Genomic DNA, 24,643 nt, shown 5'->3' with positions numbered 1-24,643 from the left:
TTTGGGCGCTTGAGACACTCTGCCGTTAGGCGCCTCATATATAGTTGCCTACCCTACACTATAAAGTATACTCTATACATACACGGTATAGTAATTATTAATATCAGCTAATTCTGGAGGTCAACATCATGAATATGCATCTTTTCCATGGATCTTTTACAATGTTACGCCTTAATTCACTGTACAGTATCTAATATTGTACTGTATATATCTTATATTGCTTTTGTATTATAAATTGCAATCATAGTGATCAATGTTTTGGTTTGGAAATCGTTTATGAGGTGTTTACTTTGCCGTGTTTAACTCAGTTCATAGCACTTTTCTTGCTTCTAGTTAGCGTAAATGAATCTCTAGATACTTTATTTATATGGGAAAAGGTTATTTTTCGTTATACTGTATGAAGTGTTTTTAAGCCGAAATATAACTTAAATGTTTCATTGTGAAATTAATTTAACTATTTTTTCGTTAAGAGGTGATGTTAGATGTTTGGGGGCATTTGTCGAGTAAAAAAAATCAAGATTCCGTTAGCTATTTTCACTTGATTTCATTATAATACAAGCTTTACGTATTCATCGTTCATGGCGTAAAAATAGCAGTAATGTGTTCTTTCATGCCCAGTAGTTTTGATTAAAACACTTTCTCTCTAATTTTAACTACGGTCGAGTTTCACCCATGTTGCCGGTGCACGATAATTTATAGTCATTAGCAGCTTGAACACTGTTTTCTCAGCTCCAGCTACAACTTACAGCTTAAATTTAGCAGTATATTTCCTCGTTGATCTTTTATCCATACCGAATAAGAGTATAATGTAAAAATAATTTATATCAGTATTATTCTACTTATCGTCGTTTGTACTATAACCTATGGTAATTGTGTATTACTGTACAATGGTTGAAATACAAGCAAAAGGGCTGTTGTTATCCGATTCAGTGATAAACAAAACAACAGTTTCTCAGTCTATTGTTTATGGCTGTATGCATTTACGCAAGAGTATAACATTACTAACAATACTTTTATCATTGTCTGTTACTTTTTTAACTAAAAGATGGGATAAAGAGTTGGAGGAAAAGAAGCTGGTCTATTGTAATTTGGTCTCTCGCTGCCTGATTGTACGCTGCCGCCTGTGCCCAAGCAAAATTTGAAAATAATTTATAAATATTGTCGTATTGGTATTAATTGCTTACCCCATTGCAAAATCGAATTATCTTAAGGTGAAATATCGTAAGGTGAAATATCATATCTCGAACGCTACCTGAGTATTTTAAGTTTTATTACAAAAAGTGCATTTAATCATGAAAATGAGATGAAAATACAGTAAGTTAGTGAATATTTCTCAAGTGAAAAATACCGTGAATGGGTAGATTTTCAGCGAATAATGCACACATATGTTCCATAGAGAAATCCACTAATAGGCGAGTCCGCGAATCCTGAGACCGCGAATACGGGGGGTTTACTGTAAAAAGAAAACCTCTCCCAGCCTACTGAGTAGGCAGTCAATGCGATGGTCACATTGACTAAGGGTGGTTTCTCCCTGAATGAGATGGAGTAACCCTCCCTCAGGACTTCCACGATCCAACATTCTGCTCCCCTTGATTCCCATCTTTCCCAAAAATGAAGGAGGCTGGCTTGTACTGGAATACCGAGGACAGAGTCCTCACTTTCATGAGGAAGGGTTGGAGGAGGCCTTCTCAACAGCATGAGATGAGAAGTGAATGTTTGAGTGAAGTCTGGAGTAAGCCTGCTACCACAAAAGGGCTGAGGCTGGAGAGAAGATGCCATCTTGGCACCGAAGGCAGTCATCTCCTTAGGGCGTCTAGCTGACTGGGCCAAGAGGTCCTGCTTTGACTTCTTTTGAAGGGCTGATGCGATCTCTTGAACTATAGATTGAGGAAACAGGTGTTGATGGTCTAGTGGGGAGAAAAAGTTAAGTATACCTTAGTTTAACCAGACCACCTCCTTGGGAGTTTCTGCCTCCTCCCAGGGGGACTTCTCTGGGCTGATTGATTCATCCCAAAGGTCGGCTTTTTCTTCAGCCAAAGTAATGTTCTCTGCAAGAAAAGTGGACCATCTCCTCAAGAACCATTTTAAAGTTTTTGAAGTTCTGAGTTTCTTGGACTGGTCTGTAATATGCCCTTGCACATAAGGTTAAGGACCGTCCTGTTTTGCCTGAAGATTGTGCCGTGGACTGGCTTGGTGTCCTTTCTTGTTCTGATAAGGGCATTAGAGATGGCTCACAGGAATTGGCCTCTCTCTTTGCTATGGGGGTGCTCAAGAAGAGAGAGCTTTGGTGTTCGTACACCACTAAGGGGGTTACTTTGCAAAGTCGGCACTCCTCTTCTCCCCACTAAGCTCTCCTAGGGCTGGCCCAAAGGATTAGACTTCTTTTTGTTGTGGCTAAGAACCAACTGGTTACTTAGCAACGGGACCTACAAATTGTGGAATCCGAACCACATTATAGCGAGAAATGAATTTCTATCACCAGAAATAAATTCCTCTAACTGTTCATCAGCCAGCCGGGGAATCGAACTCCGGCCCAGCGAGTACCAGGCCACAGCTCTACTAACTCACCCAACGAAGAGCTTAGTGGGGAGAAGAGGAGTGCCGACTTTTGCAAAGAAGTAACCCCCTTAGTGGTGTACGAACACCAAAGCTCTCTCTTCTTGAGCACCCCCATAGCAAAGAGAGAGGCCAATTCCTGTGAGCCATCTCTAATGCCCTTATCAGAACAAGAAAGGACACCAAGCCAGTCCACGGCACAATCTTCAGGTAAAACAGAACGGTCCTTAACCTTATGTGCAAGGGCTCCCACAGACCAGTCCAAGAAACTCAGAACTTCAAAAACTTTAAAATGGTTCTTGAGGAGATGGTCCACTTTTCTTGCAGAGAACATTACTTTGGCTGAAGAAAAAGCCGACCTTTGGGATGAATCAATCAGCCCAGAGAAGTCCCCCTGGGAGGAGGCAGAAACTCCCAAGGAGGGAGTTTCTCCCGTGGCGTGAGATAAGTACCTCCTTCGAGATAGCCTGGAGGGAGGAAAACTGAAGGAGGCTTTCCCCTGCTCTCTCTTCTCACAGAGCCAACCCTCAACCTTGGTTACAGCTTTCCCCGCTGAGGAAGAAAGTACCATCTTAGGAAGCCTTTTAGAGTCTACAGGCTGATTGTTCATTAAAAAAGCTGAAGCTGGCAAGAAGAAATCAGGAAAACTAACCAGTAAAAATCTTAGCAAGGCCTATAAGCTGAAGGAAGAGTGCCTTGATCTACCTCCTCTTCCACATCCGATGACACCAGGGACAAAGACAAGTCTGAGGGAGGTTGAGGAGCCGACGGCACCTTCTTGAGCAAGTCTAAAATGCTGTCAAGTTGGCGTTGAATGGGAGCCAATGATGGCTCAGCAACTGCTGGCGTCTGAACACCCGAGACAATTGTCTGAAGAAGAGGTGACAGCTGAGCGTGGGCTGGCGCTGGGTGCTTAGCAGCTGGCACCACAAACATTGGATCTGGCGCCACACACTTGAAGACTGAGACTGGGCGGTCAGGCGCTATTGGGTGTTCAGGTGCTAGTGGGCGCTCAAACAACGACAAATTCTTAGATGAAGAGCAGTGTTTACAAGAATATGAAGCAGAACACTTAGGAGCCGAATACTGGCTCTCTGCCTCTGGGCGCTCCAAAGAAAAATGCTCTGGACTGCCCCAGTAACTGCAGGATGGAGAAGGGCTGCGAGTAAGTTTCCTGAACCTCTTGCAGGGCACCAGAAGAGAGCACAACGCAACTACTGCACGACTTTTCAATGGCAGTGATTTGTCCTTAAAATGCCACTGGTGCCTTGGACTAGACTCCTCGGAACTAGAAGAAAGATGATGCACTTCCATAAAGACTTTTTTTCAATGGGTCTCTCTCGTGACCTGGGATGCAACAACACGTCCAACTGAGGGGCGACTACCCGTGGCCAGACCCCACTGACCTCCCTTGGGCTCCCAGTATGACTCCTCCTAGGTTTAGGAGAATACAGTATGACACTGACTTTTGCCTAAGAGAATCGGCGGAATAAGCAGCCACCTCCTCCATTACCACTTCACCTGCATTTTCATCACTCACCTTGTCCATTAGGACTCTCACTGAAGACCCCAGTTGGGCCATAGTACTCAATATCAAATTAAACTTCTGATCAAATCTCGACTCGAAGCAGGCAATGGGATTGGGTTCAGAAGCGTGGGTATCAGGCAAAGGAGAGGGTGGTATAGTCTGAGGACTGGGAATGGGCGATATGATAAGCATAGGTTCAGAAACAGGAGGAACAATATCATCATCTGAAGACTGAGTAGAATCCTGGCTAGCTAAGGTCTTACTACAGTCAGCTCTAGCAGGCCTTCCTCTTCCTGTCTCTTTTCAGTTGAGCTAAATGTGACTTTAAATTCTTCCAACTTTTGCTATCCCAGTCTTTACATTCTTCACATGTCAAATCCACTGAACAATCTGTGCCAAGGGTATGCAGGTTGTAAGAAGCTTTTGTCAACCTTGTATTAAAGCCTTTGCTGTAATACCTGATACTGGATCACTATGAGTCAGACATTGTACACAAGTCAAAAGGCCTAAATCGTGAAAAAATTGTCTCCAATAGTGAAAATAAGTAAAAAATCAGTAAAGTCGGTCATAAACGACCTAACACTGACCAGATGTGCCAAAAAGGCCTACCAAATGCAAGAGTACTTCACCAATTGGACGAAAATCATCAACTGGAAAAGCAAAGAATTCCAAAATGAGCTGCTGCATACGACTGGTCTACAGTCATAAGCCAGCAGAAATAAACTGACGCTCTTTGCTGAGTTGTTCCTCTCTTTCCCTAAAAGTGGGCGGGGCTAGTCACCTATCCAAATCAAAAGTAGCGCTATCGCAAATTTCAAAATTTTAGCTGCCGTGTGAGTTGAAACTAACCGCTTTGTAATTACTTGTAAGTTACTTATATAAAACATAAAAAAATTGTTTATTTTGTAGAAATAGTAAGACATAAAATGTTCAATCTGACAATTATTCAAAACAATATGTGCATACATAATTACTTACTTGAAATCCAATACAAATTCCTTTAGTCCAATGCTAAAAATACGAAACATGTGAAAGGTGTCTGGCATCTCATTCTCTAATGACTGTTGAAATCTTTTTAGATACCAAGTGAATCTCCAAAGTAAATACTTTTGCAACCTTGACAGTAGCTTCTCATCTCCAATCTTACTGTCAATTGTGCTCTTCGAAACATCTGTCAGTATTGTTTCTGGAGTAATCATCGATGATGGTGAAGCTGAAGACGAATTATTTGATGACTTAGATAAAATATCACTGTCACTTACAGAGATCTCCTTTTTAGAATTACCTTCACTTGATCCTGGAACTCTACTATAAGTTACTCTGTCAGAAATAGTATCTGTTTTCGGAGAGCTTTTTTCCTCTTCACTAGAAAAAACAATATTCTTTTTGGTACTGTAATAATGTTGGGGCTGCAAACAGCCAAGTCCAAAATGGCAAAATCTCCCATTTAATCGTCTACAGTTTGACTCTTGGAAAATGGAGGAGTTCCAAAAATTATCTTCAGCTTTCACACAATACTGGGTTTTATATACAAAACTTCTCTTACTATAAGCTTTTGAGTTAGAGTTCACTCTACAGAAAACATTAGAGCTTGCCAAACACTGTAAAACGTGAGCTTCAAAACAGTAGTAACAATTGACCTGAAGAACTCTCTGATATCTGAAAAAAAGGAAAAAATAAGCATGAAAATACTTCTCAACATGAGACTTGACCACCCATCTTAATACTGTATGTCTTTATTAACTAATGTATGTGCAAATATTCAAGGAAACACCCATATTCCAATGTGACTGTAATATTTTCTGCTTTAATAAAAAGAGATACTACTAAAATGACAAATATGCTTTTGTTTTTTACCAATCTGAAGCAATTTTAAGAAATCCCAAGGCAATGCACATTTTAGTTCTAATAGGAACAACATAACAAAAGATCTCTGACAGTTGAATGACAAGTAAAACAGCAGTTAATCTAACACTTTACACTGCAGCCAACTTTTAGGAAAGGGGGCAGCCTGAAATAATCCTTTTAAAAAAAAGACACAAAGATACACAAAGAAGCAACCTGAAATATTTAACATCCTAACAGGTCACACATAAATAAGTCATCCTTCACTAAAACTACTAGACTGATTGACAGATGTATGGTAATTAAAAATGACAAATTTTTAAATATGTATTTTTCCTAACATACAAACCTCAGGTCTTCACATATGGGATTAACTTTCAGCGCAAGCTAGAGTCGGCCATTTAAATAAAAACAAGGTGGTTATTGGTAGTTGGCTACCGATGACCGATGGAGGGATGGAAGCCCCGCCATTCAGTTGGCATGCCTTCACTTTACCTTTTGGCTCAGGTAGCAGAATGAGGGGTGGCTAGAGGTGGGCGATTTATATAGACCTCAAGTTTGTATGTTAGGAAAAATACAAATTACTTTAAAAATTTGTCATTTGTTCCTACACATACACAAACCCTGTCTTTACATACGGGAGACTTACTTCTTGGTGGAAGAATTCTGAGCAAATCTCTGAAATGACTGTATTCTGCCTCACCTGGGGCCTCTCTTCCTGACCATGAAAGAGCAAAGGAAGAACACCCATGCCTCTGATCTGTTGAACTTGTGTGATGTTAAACTGCCAGACTTCTGGGCCTTTCGAATTAACGGGATGTAGCATCACTGATTTGGAGAGAGGCTTGGATGAACCCATATTGTCAGGGACAATAAAGCTGAAGAAAACCAATGGGTCTGTTCATGTCAGTCCCTCTCTCCCATTGCTTGACAGAGGGTAGGAGTTGCATCTATTAATCAAAATTAAGCTAGCTTATAGATAGGATACTCAGTCATCTAGAACACCTTTATGCACGCCCACCCAGCACGTAACGGCTTGCTAACCATCCCTCTGCTCACTGGGAAAGGAAGATAATAAAAGAGAAAGATAGGAGGCCAGTCCCACACACACCCTCTCTTTTGCAGCCGCGCATCTTAGGCGAGAGGCCACCTGTCCTCAAGAGCTGGGTGAACTACATGACTGTTGCGCAGCCACCAAAGTACCCAAGGAAAAAAAAAAAAGAGTCCAAGGATATATGGGCAACGTCCCAAAAGTAAAAAGGAGGTGATTGTGGTCACATCCTAGTACCTGTCCAACAGGTTCTTCCTGAATGCGAAGGGCAGACATTGTGACTGCACTTTCTCGAAGAAAGCTGTCCAATCGTATTAGTCAAATATCAACAAAACACCCAAAGACACACAGCTATGGGGCCTGTCAGAGGCAAGGCTGTCCATAAGGTCTACAGAAACTAAACTAAAACTGCAGTTGGAAAAGTACAGGGATCCAAAGAAACATATGCTGTCAAAACTGGAACACCTGACTCCAGAAAAGATTCGAGTGCCAAAGTTGAGCAGAAACAACTAAAAAAATATTCTATCTTCCCTGTAGGAAGTCAAAGTCTTTGTAGACAAACAAAGTCATGAAAGGTCCTCACTTGGGCACTGTAAGGGTCTGGGAAAATGATCCTCTTCATTCGACTGTAGTTGTGCCAAAAACAGATATTGACCGCTCCAGGAAGAGTGTTACAAAATCATGGACGCAAGTGGGGGGTCCATAGACATGCTGCCGATTCCACACAAACATGGGTGGGTGTTCCACCCCACTAGATGCCCATGGAAGTGTCATCAATCATTCACCAGGGAACTCTTCATGAAATGTAGGGTAGAGGTGCTGCCCAGCAGTGCCATGGAGAATTCGATGATCTTCACAACAAAGTGAAAGGGGGGAGGGGCCTGTTACAGACGTTTCACTGATGTGTCAGCCAACCATCCACACAAATGTGGTGGAGGGAAATGTTCTCTGAAGAGCGATTAATCCACTACGAAACCTTCATATGGATGTGGGGAAAAAACTTTCAGAAGAGCTATCCCGTTCTCCTCCAAAACTCCCCATGAGTATGGATGGGAGACCGGACCCAGCTGTGTCATGCCGTGGCAACATTCCTGAGCAGAAATGTGCAGTGACGAAGAAGCATCCACATACTTGACACTCACTTAGACTGAAAAGAAGAGGCTCCAAGTCTATGCCCATAAACAGAGGAGAGCATAGGGAGGAGATGAAATCAGCAAAAACAACCAGAGAGTTGTACAGTGGGTTCCCACTATATCGTGGCCCAGCAATTGCCCCTTCAATTAAACACGGGTTTTTCTGTGAAACTTCAAGTATATCATGGAAAATTCACTAACTCACGAATTTGTTCGTAGAGCAATATTCACTAATTACAGGCAGTCCCCGGTTAACGGCGATCTGGTTTTACAATGCTTGTCAAGCGACGAAAATCAGCGCCGAAAATCGCCGATTTCCGCTTATCAGCGCCGATAATTGGGTATTGGCGCCGATACATACCTAACAGAGGCGGTGATAACCAAAAATCAGCCTTTTCGGCTCCGATAAGCCTCGAAAATTGCCGAAAAAGTGGCGATTTTCGGTTATCGTTACACCCTCTGAACGGAAACCCTGCCGATAACTGGGGACTGCCTGTACTGTATTTTCATTTTATTTTCATGACTACATAAATTTTTATGATAAAAACATTATTTACTAATTTTCAAATATTAATATTAATGTAAACACTGCATATCAATAAAATGCTAAATTAAAATTCCCAAAACTCATCACAAAACTTACCAGTGTACATAAACACATCAGTTCTCTCTCTCTCTCTCTCTCTCTCTCTCTCTCTCTCTCTCTCTCTCTCTCTCTCTCTCTCTCTCTCTCTCTCTCTCAGTATAAATATTTTAATGAAAAAACAGCAAAATATCAATATAATGTTTTTTCACTTACAGAATCCACTTGCAGTAAACCCTCTGTATTCGCGGGGGATGCATACCACAACCACCCCACGAATAGCTAAAATCCACAAATACTTAGAACCCTTCTAAAAACACTTAGAACTGCCTATTTTCAGAGTTAAAACACACAAAACAAACTAAAAATGCTTATACAGGTATTATCCTACTTACCATTGGGTTAGGTTCCAAAAAAAACCATAGTTTTTTGGAAAAAACATAAGAAATACCAAAACATATCTCGAACATAGACTAGCCTACACTAGGCTATTCGGTACCATGTACTGTATACTAATATGGTAGCCTAGCCTACACTATAAAATATACTCTTTACGTACATGGTATAGTAATTAATAATATCAGCTAATTCTGGAGGTTCATGCTAAGTGACTTATGATACTTCAATACAAAGAAAAATTGAATAATAAACAAGAATTAACTTTGCCTACACTATGGTACATTGTATACATACACAGTAGGGTAGCCTACATTATACTGTACAGTACTCTATATTCGCATATCGTATTATACAAACGTCAACATAATGAATATGCATCTTTTCCATGGATCTTTTAAAATGTTATGCCTTAATTCACTGTATCCAATAATACTGTATATATTCTTATATTGCTTTTGTATTAAAAATTGCATTCATAGCAATCAGTGTTTTGGTTTGGAAATGTGTACGCGGTGTTTACTTCACCGCATTTAACTCAGTTCTGAGTGCTTTCTTGCTTCTAGTTAGCGTAAATGAATCTCTAGTCTACTTTATTTACAAGGGGCAAGGTTATTTTTCGCCATACGAAGTGTTTTTAAGTCGAAATATAACTAAAATACGCCTCGCTGTGAAATTAATTTATCTATTATTTTTGTTAATAAATGACGACTGACGATGGCCGTTTGGGGGTATTTGTTTTGTGTAAAAAAAATTAAAGATTCTGTTCGCTATTTTCACTTGATTTCATCATAATATGAGCTTTACGTATTTATCGTTTATTAGTGTAAAAATAGTAACGTGTTCTCTCATGCCCAGTAGTTTTGATTAAAATACTTTCTCTCCCATTTTAATTATGATCGAGTTTCATCCAGGTTGCCGATGCACGATAATTTGCAGTAGTCATTAGCAGCTTGAACATTGTTTTCTCAGCTTCAGCTAAAACTTGCTGCTTAAATGTAGCAGTATATTTCCTTGCTGATCTTTTATCCACCCCAAATAAGGGTATAATGTAAAAATATATCAGTCCTATTCTACTTAACGCCATTTGTGCCATAACCTATGGTAATTGTTTATTACCGTACGATGGTTGAAATATTTTTTAACTAGAAGAATGGGATAAAAGATGGAGGAAAAGTTGTCTACTGTAATTTGGTCTCTCTCACTGCCTGATTACGCTACTGCCTGCCCCCAGGCGAAATTTAAAAATATCTTATATATAATATTGTCATATTGGTATTAATTGCTTATCCCATTCCAAATTCGAATTATCGTAAGGTGAATTATCTTAACTCGAGCATTACCTGAGTATTTTAATAGCTTTACCATAAAAAGTGCATTTATTCATGAAAATGAGACGCAAATACAGTATTCAGCGAATATTTCTCAGTGAAAAATACCACAAATGGGCAAATTTTCTGCAAATAATGGGTAGATACATTCCAAAGAGAAATCCGTGAATACTGTACGTGAGTCCGTGAATCATGAGAACGCGAATACGGGGGGTTTACTGTATACTGTTATTATACTGATCTATTACCATCGTAATATGTATAAAAAACTATCGTCCCGACATTTGTAATTGTTTTTGCTGTAGGTATGTGTTGCCATATTTTTGTTTTTCTGACTTACTGAACCACATTTCATTACAAGTTTAGTTGACTATGACTATCACATGTACTATAACAGTACACAAGAGGATATTTTATGACTGTTGATGTTTCATCTCTAATCACTGTAAAAACATTAAAAACCCAAACTTCCTACATAAGCAACACAAGGTTATACTCTCCTCCCCAGCCTGTCAAGTGTTCGTCCCCAGTTACTGTACTGAGACTTCAACTGTAAACACCAGTTCTCTCTCTCTCTCTCTCTCTCTTAATGAAATATGAATTACTGTAACATAAACTTTTATGTAGAAAATTAAGCAACACAAGGGTATACTCTCCTCTCCAGCCTGTCAAGTCTCGTCCCCAGTTACTGTACTGAGACCAACTGCAAACACCAGTTCTCTCTCTCTCTCTCTCTCTCTCTCTCTCTCTCTCTCTCTCTCTCTCTCTCTCTCTCTCTCTCTCTCTTAATGAAATATGAATTATGAATTACTGTAACAAACTTTTATGTAGAAAATTAAAAATATACAGTAATTCCATTTATACAATCATTTCTTTCAGCAACTAAAAATTATTATTTTCCTAATTCTTTCAGTAGTAGGCTCAATCAGCTGATTCTTAGAATGTAAACATTAAAAATGTTGGGACGAATGGTTTGTTTTACATGTTACGATGAAAACAGATATAAATGGATTCTGTAAGTGAAATGATATTTTATTGACATTTTGTTGTGTATAAATCAATATTATTTGAAAATTAATAAATCACTGTCACATGTACGTACACAAGAGAATATTTTATCACTGTTGATTGCATTTATAATTTGGTATTTTTTAATGCATATTTAAATACTTAAGTACTGTACAGTATTTAACTCTACTTGCAAATTCCTAATATTTCCCCTATCTGAAAAAAGAAAACGGGGCAGCTTCAATACTATGAGAGAAAATGGCTGTGCTTGAATGTAGAGGGGACTTGAGTTTAGTTTTCACATGTAGCTGCAAGCCATACATTTTTAAGGATAATGTTGTAAGGTGATTTTGAAATTACATTAAAGGGTTTTAAGATGATAGTTTAAGGTATGTTCGGTGTTTGAACTATTAAAATGGGCAATTATAAGCATTTTTAGAGGAGGGCGTCTTTGGTGTTTGAACTATTAAAAATGACATTTTCATAATAAAGTTTTACATATACTTACCAAGTAATTGCATAGCTATTGTTTCCACTAAGAACGGCAGCTTAGATTAAAAGCTTTGTAGGTAGCACTTCGACAATATGTGAAGGTGGTCAGCTCGCCCCACTCAGGGGAACTTAGCAGACAATCCTCATCTGTTTTATGCCTTATGTCCATCAGAGGGGAGAAAGGTGGGCTCTAATTCTGTAATTATGTGGTAAGCATATAAAAAACTTGATTTTATCATAAAAATATCATTTTTAAATAAGTAACTTACCAAGTAATTACACAGCTGAATCCCACATTGGCAGGAGGTGGGATAAACGGCCATAGAGTTCTACTCCAAAACATTAAGACATGTAATGAGTTTGAAAAAGAAAAGTTGCTAGCATTGAATACAATGCTTGTCGTTCCTTACCAGTTAAGTGAGCCTGCAGTAAAAAACTGCATGTGGTTGTCACTCAACTTAACCTGTAGAGGCATGGCAGTAAAGCTGTGGAGTGCCTCTACGTAAGTGAGAGCTTTGTAGCCTAGGAGTACTCTGATGGCTACCAAAGCATCAGTGGAAGTTACGCAGCTAAGGAGTTATCCGATAGCTAGCAACACTATTGTAAAGTCCCGGCTAAGCGGGTTTTCTATGGTGAACTGCCCGTTTTCTACGATAACGCTCCTAGGAGATTGGGTCAAGCAAAATTGGCCATATTTTTCCTGTGTAAATATATATCTATCACTAATTCATTTGAATCTGTTTTCTTTGCACATGTGTTAGAACATTATGTCAATTCTTGTTAACTTACCTTTTATGTTTCTAGTATTTATCCATTATAATTAATACCAAGAGTAATTGCCTCGGGTCACCTGAATCCTATTGTATTCGTCTGTGTAACGTCCGCACGCAGCTTTATAAGCGGCCTGCGTTCTGAATAAACTAGCAGCACTTGTTCTCCTGCTCATTATTTTGCACCTCTTATACTGTCACCTACACTGAAATAACACCACAACCCATCCACTGAGAGCAGTGGGTGCTCCAGGTACTTTGTACCTCCTGGCCCCTAAAAACTCTATACCTCACCAGACGGTGAAAAGATAGTAGGAGAAAATCCTATGCTTCCTCCTGCCTTACCATGCTAGTCACTAACCTGTGGTACTGTGGTACTGCAGAATTTCAAACGGTCTGGAGTTGGTGCCAGGCTAGCTGTAGTAGCTTGCTGGTGCCAGACTGTAGCTGGCGCCAGTCGAGCCCAAAACTCTGGGCGCTGGGAACTCTATAGCTGGGGGCCCTGACTTGTACCTGGTGCAAGGAGAGCTAGCAGCTTGCAGATCTGGCAACAGACCATAGCTGGTGCCAGAAGAGCTGGGGGTCAGGCAAGCTAGAGGCTCAGACTGCCAGAAGCCCTATAACTGGGGCCAGACTTGTAGCTGGCGCCAGGTGAGTTGGGCGCCAGGAGGGCTAGTAACTTGGGTTCACTCCGTAAGATAGTGAAACGTGTAGGAAGTAAGGGACATATAGTGCCTGAAAGCTAAAGGAGCAGAGGCTGCTCTGATGTCCTTAGCTTTCACTTTAAAAGAAGGCAAAACATTCTCCTAATCTGAGAGTGCTTTGGAAATAAAAGCTCTTTAGGATGAAGGACAACGCAATCTTAGTCAGAGGGCAAGCAAAGGGTAAGTATAGCCTCTTGATTATCCAGTCCTGATCAGGTAATACCTAAGAACTTCAATTAGACAGAGAGCTCACTCTTTCCCTTAGAGTTGTAGCTGGTGTCAGGTGAACTAGACACCAGGCTAGTTAAGAATTCTGAAGTTGAAAAGAGCTCCTGCAAGCCAAGGAAGTCTGTTACGTTCTGAGGGAGAAAGAATGGATCCAGGTCTTGGATGGGACCTTGTTCTTGGCTAAAAATCCAAAGGAAAAAACACGCTAAGTGAATCTCCTGCTTCCTAGCTTGGGAGTGTAAAGGGCTTGAGAGGTCATGAGAAGGGGATCCAGGTCTCTGTGCTTAAACCAGAGATGAGCATAGATCGGTACCTCTTCAGGGAAAGCAAGAGATTCTAGATCTTCTCAGAAACAAACAGGCAATCGCAGCAGGGTCAGAGATGTCTTAGAAGGAGGGACTTACCATCCAGGACACCAGCTTGGGAAGGCCATCCCTAAGTCTGGAGGATGGAGTGAGAGGGTGACTACTAAATCTTGTGGTAGCCTCTGCCACACTTCTAGAAGACTCTTCGGAAGACAATCCTCTGGACTGTCTGGAACCTGTCTGGGTAAGAGCTGACCACTGTTTGTGGTACAGTAAACCCCCCGTATTTTTGGGAGGGGATGCATACCACACAGCCCCGCAAATAGCTAAAATCCGCGAATTCTTAAAACCCTTCTAAAAACACTTAGAACTGCCTATTTTGATAATTCAAACACAAAAAATACTCTAAAAATTCTTATACAGGTATTATCCTTCTTACAATGGGGTTAGGTTCCAAAAACCCCATAGTTTGTTGGTATTCAATACCATGTATACATATATGGTAGCCTAGCCTACACTTTAAAGTATACTCTATACATATACAGTATAGTAATTATTAATATCAGCTAATTCTGGAGGTTCATGCAGATTGACTTATGATAATTCAATACAAAGAGAAATTGAATAACAAATAAAAATTAGCTTAGCCTACACTATGATATATCGTATACATATACGGTAGTCTAGCCTACATTATGCTGTACTCTATACTCACATATTAATATCATATTATACAAACATCAACATAATGAATATGGATCTTTCCCATGGATCTTTTAAAAAGTTATGCTTTACTTCACTGTATCCAATATTATTGTGTACTGGATATTCTTATATTGCTTTTGTATTATAAATTGCGATCAATGTTTTGGTTTGGACGGACTGTCACCCGATGGGCTGGAGTTCAATTCCCCCGGCCGGCCGGCTGATGAAGAGTTAGAGGAATTTATTTCTGGTGATAGAAATTCATTTCTCACTATTATGTGGTTCGGATTCCACAATAAGCTGTAGGTCCCATTGCTAAGTAACCAATTGATTCTTAGCCACGTAAAATAAGTCTAATCCTTCAGGCCAGCCCTAGGAGAGCTGTTAATCAGCTCAGTGGTCTGGTAAAACTAAGGTATACTTAACTTTTTTTTGGTTTGGAAATCGATTACGCAGTAAGTTTATTTCGTCGTATTTAACTCAGTTCAGAGCGCTTTTCTTGCTTCTAGTTAGTGTGAATGAATCTCTAGATACTTTATTTATATGGGACGAAGTGTTTTTAAGTTGAAATATAACTTAAATGCATATCGCTGTGAAATGAATTTAGCTATTTTTTCATTAATAGATGACGTTGGCCGTTGGGGGCATGTTTGTGTAAAAAAAAAAATCAAGATTTATTTTGCTTTTTCACTTGATTTCATCATAATGCAAGCTTTATGTATTTATCTTTTACTGGTGAGAAAACAGTAGTAATAAGTGTTCTTTCATGCCCAGTAGTTTTGATTAAAATATTTTCTCTCCACTTTTATTTTCGGTCGAGTTTCACCCATGTTGCCAATGCACGATAATTTATAGTCATTAGCAACTTGAACATTGTTTTCTCAGCTTCAGCTACAACTTGGAGCTTAAATTTAACAGTATACTGTATTTCCTTGCTGATCTTTTCTCCATAGCGAATAAGGGTATAATGTAAAAATATATCAGTCCTATTCTACTTAACGTCATTTGTAACATAATTACGGTAATTGTTTACTACCATACAATGGTTGAAATACAAGCAAACTGGCTGTTGTTATCCGATTCGGTTATAAGCGAAACAACAGTTTCTCATTCTGGTGTTTATGGCTGTACGCATTTACGCAAGAGTATAACGTTATTAACAATACTTTTATCATTCCCTTTTACTTTTTTAACTAGAAGATAGGATAAAGAGATGGAAGAAAAGAAGTTGGTCTATTGTAATTTGGTCTCTCTTGCTGCCTGATTGTATGCTGCTGCCTGCACCTGCACGAAATTTTAAAATATTTTCTAAATATTGTTGCGTCAGTATTAATTGCTTACCACATCACAAAATTGAATTATTGTAAGGTGAATTATCGTAACTCCAGCACTACCTGGGTACCTGAGTATTTTAATAGTTTTATCACAAAAAGTTCATTTAGTCATGAAAATGCTATGAAAATACAGTAATTAGTGAATATTTCTTAGTGAAAAATACCAGGAAGGGCGAATTTTCCACAAATATTGTGCATATATGTTGCATAGAGAAATCCGCAAATTGGTGAGTCTGCGAATCCTGAGAACGCGAATACGGGGGGTTTACTGTATCTCTGAAGCTAGGTTGTCTGAGGAGATATGGTTTGGGGGAAGTATCTTGGAGAGTCCACCAGCAAACACAGCAGGTTCGGGAACCGTATACATGGACCAGAATGGGGCTAAGAGTGTCATGTAACACGAAAAAGAGCCTAAGACTGTTTAGCGCTTCCTCAACCATGTTGAAGGGCGGAAGGTGAGGAGGCCTGAGAAAGGCTGTCTATAGCATTGTGCCTCTTGCCCATTCTATACGACTGGGACTGGAGTAAGATGAAGGTTCACTGAAGCAGCAAACAGGTCCGAGGTTGACTTGCCCCATAAAATCATCAGATCCTGACAACCCAGGGGATCGAAAGTCCATTGATGGGAAGGACATACTTCTGAGGGCCAAGTGCATCCTTCAAAACTAAGTTCCCTGAAAAAATAGAGTGACTAGAAGACTTGATTGATCTGTCAACAGAGGGAGTATTCTGCTGTTTGATGCAGAGGGAACGCTGGATCCAACTTTCCCGCTTAAGCAATTGTGTTAGGACTGAGATCTTATCCAAATGGACTACCATAGTCTAGAAGTGGGCTAGGGTCAAGCAGTACTGGGGCCATAAGAGGATCACTTTAACTCTTTAATGTAGAAGTGGAGGTTCCGTTCCTCTTGGGGATCGAGTCCCGGAAACCTTCCTGGTTCTTCAAGCTTGCTCCCCTAACCTAGATCTGAGGGGCTGAGAAGACTAGAACTAGGCTCAGCAGAAGAAGGGATTCCTTTTCACAAGATCATGCTCGGACAGCCACTACTGAAGGTCTGACTAAAAATTTGGGCTAAGAGAAAACACAGAGGTGTCCAACTGTGTTTCCCGGTCCCAGTAAGACTGTTGTCAAGAACCTTCAAGCCCCTTTCTTTGAAGGTAATGAAGAAGTCAGTCGACATTTAAAGACTGAGGTTATTACCAGAAAAAAGGGAAGTCAAATGCAGGAAGGGTGAGGATGGAACTAAAAAGCTCTCTGGAGTTCAGATGGGGATAGGAAGAATGCTTCACGCATATCCACGCTCCCATACAATTGTCCTGGAAAATGGATGATAGAGCCGTCTGGTTTGTCTCCCTCTTGAATTTCATCTACTGTCTAAGAGAGAAAAGAGGAACTGTGGCCATGCAGCTCATTATCAGGAGCCGAGTGCCAGAGAATAGTGTCAAGCACTCTGAAACTGGTGTTGGAACGGTGTCGTTTGGGAGCGATGGTTCACTGTGACAGTGTGATTCCTCACAGTGTAAGAGAACCCCAAAGATCTCCTTCTAGAGAATACAAAGACGAAAGTGGAAATTCTAACAACTAAATTGTCCGTGTCCGCACATAACAAGACATGGAAACAATCGGAGGCAATGACTCTCAGTAAACACTTGGGAGTGTCTGTCTTCTTACCCAGAGCTCCTGCTTGGAAAAGAAGAAAGCGAAGGAACTTGTACAACTATCTAGTAAGGGGGTGTACGTCCCTCAGAGGTGGGAGTTTGATATGAAGACTTGGCGCCTGACGGACGGGGACTGATGCTGGCCACTAGATTGGCACTCAAGAAAAAACAATAGTGTGTTCTCGGGAAAAAAGCACGTGCCGTGAACTAAAAGAGGGCCAAGCCTCTGGCACTACGTGCTCTGACACTCGACACTTGTGCACTAGATGCTCGGTGGACGGTATAACAGGCCCAAAAAATTACTAAGTTGGTGCTGAACGGGCTCCAACTAAGGAACATAGGTATGGATGAAACCGATGTAGCAAACTGAAGAGGTGGTGCCTGTCATCCCAAGTGTGTTGTTGGATGACTGACAACTGGCACCAAACGGACATGTGGACAAGCGGACATAGGTGGACGCTCAGACATAGGTGGAGGTGCAAACCTGGGCGCTCAGCATCAAACACTTGGCGTTCGGACACTGGGAGGTTGGCCACTGGGCGGTTGGCCACTGTGCTTTCGAACACTGGACACTTGGAGGCCACTGTTCACTCCGACACTAAACACTCGGAGGCCACTGAGCACTCAGACACTAACTTGTGCTCTCAGAACTTGGGCACCGGAACTGACATTGTCCAGATTGGAAGGTGCACCACAGCTGGGATATATGCCTCTTCAATGGCCGAGATAAACCCGAAAGGCGCCATCGGCGCCACTAGTCCACACTGGGATCTGTAACTAACCACACCGGGATCCCAAAAGTGCCAACAGCCCTCTGGTCCACGCTGGGATCCTTACCTTGTTCACACAGGGATCAGTAACATTAGAGACCAAGGAAAATACATCCCTATAGATGCCTTTTCAATGGCTGTCCATCAAGACCTGCAGACAACAGGCTCAACTGAAGGTCAACAATCCGGGGGGCAAACACCCTTGGACTCCCATGGACTTAAGCATGCCTCCTCCCTGGTGCATGGGAGTCTGACAGGGAAAGGGTTTAAGAGATCCGAGGGGCTGGATAGTCATCTCCTTCACTACACATCCAGTAAGACCCCTTTCCAGTGGCTGTCTGTTGATACCTGGGACCAACAACAGGCTCGACTGAGAGGGGCACCTACCCATGTGTGTAAACACCACTAACCTCCCCTGGGCTTCCAATAGGCCTCCTCCCTGATGCATGAGAGTCTGATAGTGACCTTTGTCTAGGAGCGCCGGCGGGACGGGTAGGCACCTCCTCCACTGCACTGCACTGCACTTCACTAATTACAAGGTTAACACAAGACTGGCAAAGGTACAGAAAGGAAGCAAGGGAGCCAGGCACGGGAGCAAGTGGACTAGGAGGGCTAGAGAAGGAGAGAAATGGCGCCAGGTGGACCGCTGGTACCAAGCGCATTAGAGAGAGTGCAGCTCGGGAGCTGTGGGCGCTTCTGGGTCCTCACAGCGTGACCTGGAGCCAGGATGAAATCTCTGAATCGTACCTTTCTGCAAACTTGTTACTGGTGTCTCGGCAGAAGCCTAAGGCCAGTAAACATATCATAAATTGCAAAAGTTAAGGCCTAATGACAAGGCATAACATACAACAATTTACTTTTATGATGGAACGTCGTAACATTCAAGAATTACTTTTAAGGCAAACCTATTATTGGCAGCTTGCCAGTGGCCTCATGTTCGGTAAACAAATCATAATTTTGTAAAAGTTATGGCCTAATGAAAAGGAGTGACATACAACAAATTATTTTTGTGATGGAATGTAATATCCGAGGATTACTTTTAAGGCAAAACTATTATCGGCGGCTTGCCAGCGGCCTAATGCTCAGTAAACAAAATATCATAATTTGTAAAAGTTACGTCCTAATGAAAAGGTGTAACATACAACAATCTATTTTAATAATGGAATTTAACATCCGAGAATTACTTTTAAGGTAAAACTATTATCGGTGGCTCACCAGTGGCCTCAAGTTCAGTAAACAAATCTTAATAGTAAAAGTTATGGCCTAATGAAAAGGCGTAAATAGAACAATTTACTGTTTATAATGGAGTACCGTAACATCCGAGAATTACTTTTAAGGCAAAACTATTATCGGCGGCTCGCCAGTAGCCCGACCAGTAAACAAACCATAAATGCAAATGGCGTCATTTACCGGCAGTTTGTAGATGACTCTGAATCAATGTAAAAAACAAAATAAGAAAAAACTCATCCTGAAAGATTTCTGCTTGAAGGCTGCAATATACGTGTTCTGATGGTTCACTTAGGTATCCTCTAACGAAATCCAGTAATGTAACCGGAAAAATTATGAAAAAGCTGCCACCAGACCCGGTGTTGACACAACGAACAGCAGGAAACGAATAAGGATTGTCTGCTAAGTCGTTCCTGATACTCCCACGAGTGGGGTGGGCTGATTACCTAGACATACTATCAAAGTGCTACCCGCTAAATTTTTAATCTAAGCTGCTGTTCATAGTGGAGACAATAGCTATGTAATTACTTGGTAAGTTACTTATATAAAATAGCCATTTATAGGCAATTTTGGAGGGGAATACCAAGTTAACGTGGATTTTCGCATAACGCAGGTGGTTGTGGTCCCTAACCCCCAGGTGCAACATTTGTAAAAGGGACACGGTCATGCAACATCCGTGCGGCCGCCATCATTCTTCCTTGGAGAGCGAATCTTCATCTGAAGACGTTTGGAAAACTGCAGCAAAGTCGAAATGTCACACAAAGCTACTTCTGCCTACCCAGAACCTCTCTCTTTCCTCCTCGGTCATACATCATGAAGCAAAAACATGGGCATACAACATTGCATGGCCAAAATATACAAGGTATTTCCTTCCTTGGAGAACGTACCTTCAGCTTAGACACCCGGAAACTGTGGTGGTATCGCTGAAAACAGCAACCAGGAACTGTTCTCGAAGGAAACTTGCAGGGAAGAGTAAACACAAGTACTCTAGGGACTCTCGTTCTGGCACCAAAGATACACTCGGCCATGCCCAGAAGGACAACGGAAGGAAGGGAAGACGACCTGGGTAGGAGCTGCACTGAAGGCAGATGTATGGTCAGGGAGGAAAGACCAGAGAAAGCATGGTTGTGGCCTACAGCAAAAAATGAAGGAGAAGGATCGACTTCTACAATTCCAACATCGAATGCAGGTGGAGGCGAGAACTAGCTCTTGAGGCTACAACACACTGCGACGAAACAAACACACTCAAACCAAAAGCGACTGGCTAAAGGCGGCTTGTTGGCTGTCACTCCAATGGTGAGTCATCTTCCTTACAGTCACTGTGTATTCTTCCACCCAATGTCTCTTGAAAGGAAGGAAGAAGACAGAGAAACTGATACAGCATATGGCAAAGAAGAATGTGAAGGCAATGATGAAAACTACCTTGAGGAAGCTTTCGGGACATCTCATCCTCCAGAACAGGAACAAGAGGAGGACGAGGGACCATAGGAACACATGACTCCCGCCCCTCCAAGGACGAAGTAAGAACTGCAGACAGGAACAGCTACTGGTCTTGGGGATGACTTGTCTAAGGTCCTGTAACCTCAACCTCCACTTCTTTCTCGTATAAAGGGAGAGGAGATTCCATGCTCAAAGGCAAGCAGAGCTCTTGTACAATGGGTTACTAAACCATCACACTGCTGCAAGAGAACCCTCCTCCATCTTCAAGCCTCTCAAGCTCTACAGCATCTGAAAGCCTAAAATATACAACATTCCAAGTAACTGTGTAGTCAAAATAAAAACTCTGCTTGTTTCAGAGGAAAACACTAACAAACAGAAAACATGTAGAGCAAAGATGTTCAATACAACAAGGTTGAGAAGGTATATAAAAATAGAAGTGTTGGTGGCGAGAGGCATCCCCTCTCTCCTTAGATGCAAAACAGAAAAAGATATTGTATATCAAAAGGCAAAACCAAGTTAAAGAGGATATTAAAGAAAAAGTCTCATAGGCTAAAATGAGCTAACAACTACGCAGCATAACTGTGAAGGAAAAACTACACAGCATGAAAGAGCAAAAATAACAAAAAAGTAAACAGAGTAGAACATGCTGTAAGGTTGCATTATTTCTAAATCTGAATATCACAAAACAACAATATACTAAAAAACGTAAAGAATAAATAAGAATGAAGTTGAACCCCAGGCAGCAGAAGAGACGTCTGTCTCAGACTGCAGCCAAAAGAAAAGTGATTCTGTACCAACTGGATGGTGGGGTTTCCACTCCTCCGTCGGTAGCCACGGTAGTTAAACAGCTGGCTCCAGCTTGTGCTAAAAGCTAATCCCATTCTAGCAGATGCTCACTATCACTCGCATTAGCTAATCCATGTGTTGAGATTGAGATTTGCGAATGGAAAATTCTTTAAAAAACTCATTAAAGAAAAATATCTTGCTAGCCATAATAAGGAGCTGAAAAATTAAGACTTCAAAGATTGTCATGTTTCTTGCAACATCAAAGAACAAAATTTCAAGCATCCATGAACTCAAATGCATTTGTTGGATAACAAAAATTTAACAACAAAGGAATGAAGTAAGACAAGATCCTCAAATTTCACAATAACAGATTCAACTATGTTCGAATCTTGTATAAAACAGCCTTTTCTTTTTACCTCAAGTTAAAAAGTACATTGACAATTTATCCCAAATTATCAAAATCAGAATGAAATATCTACAGGACATCTTTAAAAATGATATTGTCAGTTACAGCGTGATCTACAATTGTAATTTTCCCTTGCTGCAAGTTCTCAAAAACCTGAATATCAAGTGAATCAAATGAATGAGAGCAGGGGATGTATAACTGCCCATGTGTGAAGACAGGGACATGCAGGTAGACATCAACTTTGTCTAACTTGACTTCCTGATGTATGGTCACATCATCTGAAGTGAAAGACTGTCCATAAAGCTTGACAGTTACGTTCACAAAGACACACTGTTGTGGTAAAGCAACCGAAAATTCAGTCTTGGCAGTAGTATTTCCAGTGAGCAATAGCCTAAGCTGGTCTAGATAAGGAGATAATGGAGGTGCCGCTACCTTGCCCTCATGACAGCAGCTATGAACAAGTGATCTTTTCTTGGCTGAAAAATGCAGGGCTTTACAAAATTCATATTTGCAATGCTGTTGTCATAGGTACCAGGTTATGTCTCACCTTCGTGCTTGTCTTGACTCTACAGCTAATCTTTGTTCCTGATGTTCACCAGTTTCTGTGGCCCGCCTTTGAGCGTCCCTTGCTCTGCCAGCAGCCAATCCCTTGCTCTGCCAATAGCCAATCCCCTGCTCTGCCAACAGCCAATCTTTGCTCCCACTGTTCATCAGTTTCTGCAGCCTGCCTTTGTGCCTCCCTCTGCTCATAATTTTCTGTGGGCCGCCTTTACGCTTGTCTTTGCCTCTGCAGCTAATCTTTGTTCCTGATGTTCATCAGTTTCTGTGGCCACTTTGTGTGTCCCTTGCTCTGCCAGCAGCCAATCTTTGCTCCATTTATTCGTCAGTTTCTGTCACCCACCTCTCTGCTTGTCTCTGCCTGTCTCTTTCCTGAGCTGCCATAGGCGGTTCCGGACCACCACCAGTAGTGCCTGCTGTTGTTCTAGAATTACCCGCTGAGTCCATTCCTAAACGAAAATAACAAAGCTCAGCCAAAAATCCTTTATCATATACCGGTGGGTCACTTAGTGCTGAAAATTTCGGAACAGTCATTCTTGAAGACATTTCACAACTCCAGGATCCTTTGAAGCAGTCTCCAGTTTCTGAAGCATTTCTGGGGAAACTTCAGGGAAGAAATTCAGAATCTCCCTTCAGAATCATTTCTTCCATCTCCTGGAGAAATGCCCATTGGATTATAACATCATCTTAAATCTTAAAGACTCTAGGATCCTGGAGTATTCAGAGTTCCCAAGCCTTTGGATTCCTAGAAGCCTCTGGACACACACACATGCAGAAATGCAGCCAAGGCAGACACACACAGACACAGAAAGGCAGCCAAAGAAATTAATATAATACATGTTAAAGACCACGGGTTTGTATACGTGTAGGAACGACCAGCATGGCAACATCCAGGTTATTTACACTAAAATGGAACTGAAAAGCAAACTAAATATTACGCTAAAAATGACATTTTTATGATAAAATAGTTTCATATATACTTACCAAGTAACTACATGGCTACAGTACTAAATTTCGTTTATCGGCAGCTTAAATTTGAAAATTTGTGGTAGCGTTCCAATATTTTGGTATAGGTAAATCACCCTGCCCACTTTTGGGGAAGGATAGGTACAACACTACTAACGAGCCCAATTTGTTTATGCCCTGTGCCCATAAGAGGGGAGGGAGGGAGGGCTTTGATCATGTAGTTACTTGGTAGGTATAAATAAAACTTTATTTTATCATAAACATGTAATTTTTATATAAGTAACTTACCAAGTAACTACATAGCTGAATCCCACATTGACAGGTGGTGGGATGCATGGGCATGTACTACTTAAAAAAACACTCATAAGTGGAGAAGCTTCCGTAGGTTGTCTCATCATAAAAACTGAACTCAGCGAAGATGGAGTCGCTGGCAAAAAGAAGCCTGGAAAGCAAAACAAAAAGAAGTCTGGAAAGCAAAACAAGAAGTACTTCAAAACGAAAGCATAGGCTGAAGAAGGCTGATCCTGTTCTACGCCCTCTTCTTCACACGAAATGAGTGAGACAGTCAAATCCTCGCACTCATCAGTCACTGTCGGTTTGCATAAGAAATCTTTAAGCGTTGCTGAATCGGTTCCAGAGAAGGATCCTGAATAGAATGAGAAGTGGAGTGTGGCGCCGGATGCCTGGATGAATTTGGAGTTAGCTCGGAAGGGGAGCGATCACATACTGACGACCGTGCAAGAACTACCTGTTGATCTGTTTCCACAGGTACATTGGATCATCTAGATCCCACTGTGTGCTTGGATCCCTTGGATCCCGCAGATCCTACTTAATGAATGGATCACTCAGATCCCGCTGAATG

The 24,643-nt window shown here is 41.2% G+C and overlaps 1 protein-coding gene across 6 annotated transcripts in view; it reads right to left on the bottom strand.

Moving 5' to 3' along the window:
• LOC136833472 (LETM1 domain-containing protein 1) overlaps positions 1 to 24,643 on the bottom strand; it is a 414,955-nt gene that overhangs the window by 268,093 nt on the left and 122,219 nt on the right. For all 6 annotated transcript variants that reach the window (XM_067095677.1, XM_067095676.1, XM_067095671.1 and 3 more), the window contains exon 3: positions 5,063 to 5,743. In XM_067095677.1, coding sequence (XP_066951778.1) covers positions 5,063 to 5,743 — 681 coding nt within the window. The remainder of the gene's footprint in view (positions 1 to 5,062; positions 5,744 to 24,643) is intronic.

This window comes from Macrobrachium rosenbergii, chromosome 51 (genome assembly GCF_040412425.1).
Source record: "Macrobrachium rosenbergii isolate ZJJX-2024 chromosome 51, ASM4041242v1, whole genome shotgun sequence".
Lineage (NCBI taxonomy): Eukaryota > Metazoa > Arthropoda > Malacostraca > Decapoda > Palaemonidae > Macrobrachium > Macrobrachium rosenbergii.
Note: the sequence above shows the minus strand (reverse complement) of the source record. Positions and strands in the feature narration are given on the sequence as shown.